The sequence below is a fragment of the Fragaria vesca genome, linkage group LG5 (assembly GCF_000184155.1).
Source record: "Fragaria vesca subsp. vesca linkage group LG5, FraVesHawaii_1.0, whole genome shotgun sequence".
NCBI classification, from domain to species: domain Eukaryota; kingdom Viridiplantae; phylum Streptophyta; class Magnoliopsida; order Rosales; family Rosaceae; genus Fragaria; species Fragaria vesca.
Window position 1 is genome coordinate 5,023,687 of NC_020495.1, and position 7,110 is coordinate 5,030,796.

Sequence of the window (7,110 nt, forward strand, 5' to 3'; positions counted from 1 at the left end):
ACGTCCACGACCACCAGGACGACTCAGCTAGAGTCGGAAGTTCAGAGACTACGAGAACTGCAAGCTGCTTAGGCTGCCTATAATGCCTCGCAGGCAGCCTATAATGCCGCGCAGGCAGCCTATGTTGCCGAGATACATGCCATCCAGCAGGCCCAGCAGCAGCAGATGTTCCAATACATGCAGGACTTTACAGCTGCCCAGCTTCAGGGACTTCTGGCTCCGCCCATGCCTACGGCTATACCGCTACCCCAGCCGCCGCAACCTCCGCAACAGCCCCCCAGAAGCGGATATTAATTTAGACGATTTAGATTTTCTGTAGTTGATGAATTATATAGTTTTATGTGCTTGTTGTTGGTTATATGGAATTGTTTTGGTGTATTTTGCAGCTTGCTTGGAACGGTAATTCAGAAATTTCGGGGTTTTTTTTTATTAATGGAATGGACTTATAGCCGACGAAAAACGCCTTAAATCGTCGGCTAAAGTTTTTTATTTTTTTTAAAATAAGTTTTAGCCGACGAAATACGCTTTAATTCCGTCGGCTAAATCTCTATAAAGCCGACGAAATAGACTATATTTCGTCGGCTTTAGTTATTTTTTATTTTTCTATTATAAACTTTAGCCGACGAATATTTTAAATTGTTCGTCGGCTAAAGTCGGAGAAAAAGCCGACGACATGTTTTTCGTCAGCTAAACTCTAGGACTATAGCCGACGAATACCTTAAATGTTTCGTCGGCTAAAGTCTGGGAAGATAACCGACGACATTTTTTTCGTCGGCTAAACTCTGGTCTATAGCCGACGACTTCTACATGTGTCGTCGGCTAAAGTCACCACAGACGACCTTTTCCCGACGAAATCTTTGCAGACGAAAAGTCGTCGGCTAAGATCTTAGCCGACGAATTAAGCTGACAGGCCGATGAAAATTTTTCGTCGGCTAAAGTGCTTGTTCTGGTAGTGTTAAAATCTGATGGCTAATAAATAGTGTCAAAATTTGTGTCAAATTTGATGTCCCTTGAACCGGACCCTACAGACATATATAAGATGTAATTTAATTAGTTCTTATGTTGAACTCCGTTACTCATGTGTCTCTCATTTAAAATTATGGCTACGACATTGTTTCTAATTAACCCTAGCTATAATACTTATGGTAGAGAAGAGACTAAAGTCTTTCTCTACTGTGTTGTACTACAAAGTTTTAATGCTTGAATGTATTAGGTTATGCTAAATGTTTGGTCTGTGGCCTGAATGCCTGATCTACTTTACTTTGAGTATCACAAACAGCGCCATCCCTAAGCTTCTTAATTGATTAGCACCAAAATCATTTGCATTGAGGAAACAAGGGCTCATTAGTTATTTTGACATATTGTATACATAAGAACTAAGGAGTACTATACTTCTTCTAAAAAAATACGGAGTATACGTACCTCTTTGATTCTTGATTAAATGAGCCTCATTGGAACTTTGCTTTGATTCGAGTACAAGATTCTGAGATGTAATTCTTCATGTTCTTCATTCTTCTGTAAGATGAGTACGTGTTACAGCAAATAAGTATTGGATAAACTGGATAAGGTATACTTTGATTTTCATTTCTTCGCTCGACCTTGAATTATCCTTTTGTTTTCGATTACTTGAATTATCCTTTTACCCTTTAAGGTGAATTCTGGAATGTACGCAGTGCTCCGAGTACTGCGGCTGTCTGGAGCACGTGTCGAGCAGCGGTTAGAGAAGCTTCTGTATCCAAAAAGCGCGTGATGTGCACGACTCTTAGTAATTCTCCCTCCGCGATCGACGAAAGAGAGCAGAGATGACGATACCAGATCGGCGACCAACAACATGACTACGCCGGTGCCCATAAGTCGCAGATTGGTGAATGAGATCTGAAGAAGACCGCTCCGATTTATGCTCGAATGGGAGATCGATCAGAACGGATTCGACACGGCTCGTTTCCAGATATACGAAAACAACACAACGGAATAAGAATGATCTCAACACGCCGCCGCCCAAACGGATATCGACCCGATATGAAAACGTCGCCATCGCACAGGCCAGATCGATCCCCAGAAAAACCAGACGACCAGAGAAGCAGAGAGAGGAAATTAGTTTCTCGCACTTCCTCACTAGCTCTGAGGATTAAAACTTATACGAAACAAAATAAAAAGCCCTGCTCTCCACGTCCACGCGAGACGCGCCAAACGCGCGTTACTCTTATCTAAAGTAAAAATTTATAATTTTACCGCTTGGCCACGTCAGCAGACAGCCGCAGTACTCGGAGCACTGCGTACACAGCAGACGTCCCCTTTAAACAATAGCATTGATGAAAGCTAGCTAGTTTGTTAATTTATCAATGCATGGCACCTGTTGCCAAGAACCACAGCTCCGACAAGCTACTTGCTGCCATGTGTCATGCTTCAATCAAACTGTCCCGGCTTTGCTCTTGCCACGTTTCTTACCGAGCCATGTGTCGATTAGGTTCCATAATTGTCCTTACTATATAATCCAGTCTTCTCTAAATTCAAAGCAGCACGTACTAAGCTAGTCGATCTCAAGTATCAAAGTTATCTGCAGAAAGCTTCTGATTTTCAAGTACAGGTACAAAAATGAGTCAGGAACCGCCGAGGAGGACTCAGAAGGAAAAAGAACCCATCAAGTACGGCGACATTTTCAACGTCTCCGGCGACCTGGCATCCAAAACGGTGGCGCCACAAGATGCTGCGATGATGCAGACTGCTGAAAGCATGGTGTTGGGTCAGACTCAGAAGGGCGGTCCGGCCGCCGTCATGCAATCGGCCGCTACCCAAAACGAAAGAGCTGGCCTGGTCCGTCACGATGAGGCTACTGATGTAGCTGGAAATGAAGGTGTCACTGTTACAGAGACTGATGTCCCTGGAAGGCGAATAATCACTGAATCAGTTGGTGGACAGGTCTCCTCTAATTTCTCCCTTCTAATTTCAAAGCTCAATATGAAAAAATTACTTTGTACGTTTCCAACCTTTGTATGTGAAATGAATTTCACTGGAATTTGTCGATGTTTAGTTGATGGTTTTACACTGGAATTTACGAGTCATGTGGTACATTCTAGTTGCTAAATGCATATATTATATACGTGTACCTAAGTTCAAGCTTTGAAATTGAAGCTATTGTATAAGATACGTTTGAATATAGGCCAAATAATTCTTGTTTTCGGTGTGGTTAGGTTATTGGCCAGTATGTGAAGCCAGTACCGGTTGCACAGCAAGCAGCTGTAGGAGGCTACAAGCAGCAGAATACAATAAGTATAGGGGAGGCACTGGAGGCCTCGGCCCAAACGGCTGGAGATAGGCCATTGGATCTGAGTGATGCCGCGGCAATTCAGGCAGCAGAGGTGAGAGCAACAGGCAGCAATGTCATAGTTCCAGGAGGCTTGGCTGCCACGGCTCAATCCGCTGCAGCCCACAATGCTTCAACTGACAGGGAGCAAGACAAGATTAAGGTTTCTGATGTGCTGTCGGGTGCGACTGCCAAGTTACCTGCGGATAAGGCGGCAACTATGGAGGATGCTCAAGGAGTGGTGGGTGCTGAGATGAGGAACAACCCCGACATGGTGTTACGTCCAGGTGGGGTGGCTGCTTCTGTTAATGCAGCTGCCAGGCTCAAAGAAAATATGAACGTGAATACCTAGTAGTTTTTTTCGAAGAAGTGAATACTTAGTTCGTACTGTTCAGGAATGTCTTGTTTTGTTGGTGTTTTGTGTATATGCATGAACTTGGGGGTTCATCGTGCACTGGGAAGGCTAGTACCATAACCGGGTATCTGGTGTACGTTTTCTTTGAACTTCCCCAACAATGTAGAATATGCTAAAAGCTGGCTTGCTCTTTGTATATATTTTCTTATGTTTTGTTTGAACTGATCATGATCAGTGTGCCCGAATGTGCATGCAAAAATGTTTCAGCTTACAGGGGTTCGTACTTGGATCTTTCTTATCTACAGCTCCTAAAGACTATGTTCAAGTAATCATTGGGTGTGGGAATATGGCATACATATTGTATATGCGTCCAAATGCATGATATATAAGGGGTTTCTAATGGGTTAATTGAGGGGTTAAATTAATTGAGGGGTTAAATGATTATTACATCATCATTTAAGAGCAATTGCATTCTGTTGGACAAGAGTAATTGTTGATTTGTCAATTAAATTGATATTGTTAATTCACTATTTATCTAAAATTGGTAATTGCGTTCATTTAGTCAATGCACCGATGGAAGACAATTTGCTTACCAATGATCGTTTTTATTTAATTAAAATCGTTAGATTTCAATCTACGGATATAATTAAGTTTTATTTGTATAAAACAATTATGTGTGTGTGGGCTCCACACAAATTGCCTAGACAAATCGGTAAGCAATTTTCAGTAACCCAATTGCCTAAGTAAATGATGTGGGACCTACAAACAATGAGACAATATTGCTTTGGTATATTAAAGAAATGACTGAAATTAGCAAATAGGTCACCCAATTATACCATCGGTGCAACTGCTCTAATAGTTTCTTCAATCATTTCTAACCACATATTTTAGTATCGCAGACGATACAAATATGTATATTAGAATTTTTTACTATTTATATGAAAATCTTCCTAACTCTTCAACCATTGATTCTGGACAACTCACCTAAGTTCAAATTTATGAACATGTAAGTATATGTATTGAGTACATATATATACAAAGTTCCAAGGCACCGGAGATCGTCGTTTTGGATCTTGACGTAACTTTCGTTGCTGGCTTGGTTTAGAACCCTATAAGGTTGTGGCCCTTCTTAACCTCACCTCAGGTGCTGGCCTGTCTGTCGACAATTATGATTTGTCTTCTTAAGGCTGTTTCACATGGTATAATACATAGTAATCCTCTTTCCACAAAAAATTCTATTGATGCGCCAGTTGACATTGGAGCCTACAAAAGGTAAACATTTGTCATGTGCCGTCGTGATATTTCTTGAGCTTGATCTACGAAAGGATACCCGGCTGGTAACATATAAGAATCAAGAGGAGATATATGAAGGGCCTATATATTTCACGAATACCTGTACCATACATAGGTTGTGGTCGGTCGTAGAAGTGGTAGAACCCAGCAACCATGGCAAGAGTCACTTTTTTTTGAATAAGGCAAGAGTCACTTTAGTTAAAAGAATATCTCATCCCCAAAAGGCATGTATGATCTCTTGTCGATGGAGCAAATGAAACTCATCACCCCAGGCGAGAAGATCTATGGATTACCCTGATATCTCTAAAGATTAAATTCAGTTTATCTTCTCAAACTTCAACTAAAATCGGTTTGATCTTTTAACTTTTTTTTTAATCACGTTGGTCCCTAAGTTTCTAATTTTCATCAATATTATCCAAATTTTAAAATAATCTTCAATCATGACATCATATGCTTATATATATGATGACAACTATTTGTTTATTTTACTATTGTCTATTTGCTCGCATTACAGATTGCTAACTTGCTGGAATGTAAATAAATTGGATAATTAGTACTTTGCATTTTAAAATTTGTTCGATTCAAAAGGTTTTTTTATTTTTATTTTTTATTTTTTTTTTAACAAAAGTCATTCCATTATATATTGGGAGGTTCTAATTGCACCACCAAATTTGATGTGTACACCTCCATCACTTAGTGCACCTGCATTTTACTTTTTTTAATGTACCACACTTAAAATCGAAATATATCTACTTCCTGTTACTTAAATACACTCTTCTCTAACACAAATAAACTCAATAATCATCAAGTTTATGAATTTCAACAAACTTGTCGTCATAACACAACAATTTTAGAGGTGCAACTAGAACCTCCTTTACATATATAACAAACAATATCAAAATAAGCACCTATTAGGACCGACAAAAAGAAGTTATCTCATAATGGCTGTCAACTCTAGTCTACAGTAGACTTAGAAACCAAAATACATTCACTTTTCGAACGTTTGTTAAACAAACATCGTGTCAAAACACCTTTATTTGATGATAACGAGTAAGTACAAATTTAAATATCAAGGTCACGAACAATATAGGTGTCTGTAAGTATCTGTGTGAGCGTGCGTGGGAAAACCTCAAATATTGGTATGGAAGTTGCATAATATGAACTTGGTTTTTGACACTCAACTTGTGGGAAAAAGTTTAAGGATTGTTCGATCAAATTCAATATATATATTAGGAAAATGTTTCTAGGCCTTATTAAGGCCTAGGATTTATGGTCTTAATCCTAGGTGGCATGTCAAATCATTTATCCACATCATCAAATAAAAAAATCATGCTATGTCATTTTTGGGTACTTCGTATCCAATAACTCTAGATTATTTTGTTTTTATTCTATAAAAAGATGTTTTTGATGCCATTTTTTGCATTACTCGTGTTTAAATTTAAAATGTGAAATATATATATATATATATAATTATACTCAGTTGGAAAATATGAACTCATTTGAATATATATATATATATTCCAAGGAGAAAATTATACATATATATATCTATATATAATTTTTATATGGTTCATCCAATATAAATTCGATAGAGATTTTTTTTAATTTCTTTTTGGGAATATATATATACAGGGCCCTTCCACTAAGGGATCCCTTATTATGACTTATATGAGAGATTGAGCATTAGACTAACTTTTCGATCACATTTTTCAATCTTAACCATTCAGTTTTTAGGTCCTAATATGTAGATCACTTTTGCAAAATTTCATCCAAATTGATGATCGTTAAGGTGCTCAAAACTGCAATTTTCATAAACGGTTCAGGATGGCAGATTTGAACTGTCCATTGATTTAAGCTAGTTCAAAGTCTTAAAGATCGCCAATTTGGCTGAAAATTTCCAGAAATGATCTACTCATATATACCTAGAGGTTGAATGGTGGAGATGTTGATATGTGATCAAAAAGTTGGGCTAATGCTCAATCCCTCATATAAGTCATAATAAGGGATCCCTTAGTGGAAAGACCCTATATATATATATATAAAGTAAAAAGAAAAATAATGGTGAATTCAGAAGTATAAAACTATTTGTTTCACAAAGATAATTTTTTTTTATTAATATCGTAATTGTGACCCTAAATCTAATGAATTATTATAATAT

General features: G+C 38.2%; 1 protein-coding gene across 1 annotated transcript; it reads left to right on the forward strand.

Moving 5' to 3' along the window:
- The first annotated feature begins 2,517 nt into the window (after positions 1-2,517).
- On the forward strand, positions 2,518-3,882 carry LOC101303223 (late embryogenesis abundant protein D-34-like). The gene is made up of 2 exons (XM_004299063.1): positions 2,518-2,919; positions 3,192-3,882. The coding sequence occupies exons 1-2, from the start codon at positions 2,596-2,598 to the stop codon at positions 3,654-3,656; spliced, it is 789 nt and encodes a 262-aa protein (XP_004299111.1). The 5' UTR covers positions 2,518-2,595; the 3' UTR covers positions 3,657-3,882.
- Positions 3,883-7,110: the final 3,228 nt, after the last annotated feature.

What these genes read in the sequence shown, in the direction of transcription:
- LOC101303223 (XM_004299063.1), top strand. Translation starts at nt 2,596, where the DNA reads ATGAGTCAGGAACCGCCGAGGAGGACTCAGAAGGAAAAAGAACCCATC. An exon ending in CTGAATCAGTTGGTGGACAG is followed by an intron (nt 2,920 to 3,191) that starts GTCTCCTCTAAT and finishes CGGTGTGGTTAG; the next exon opens with GTTATTGGCCAGTATGTGAA.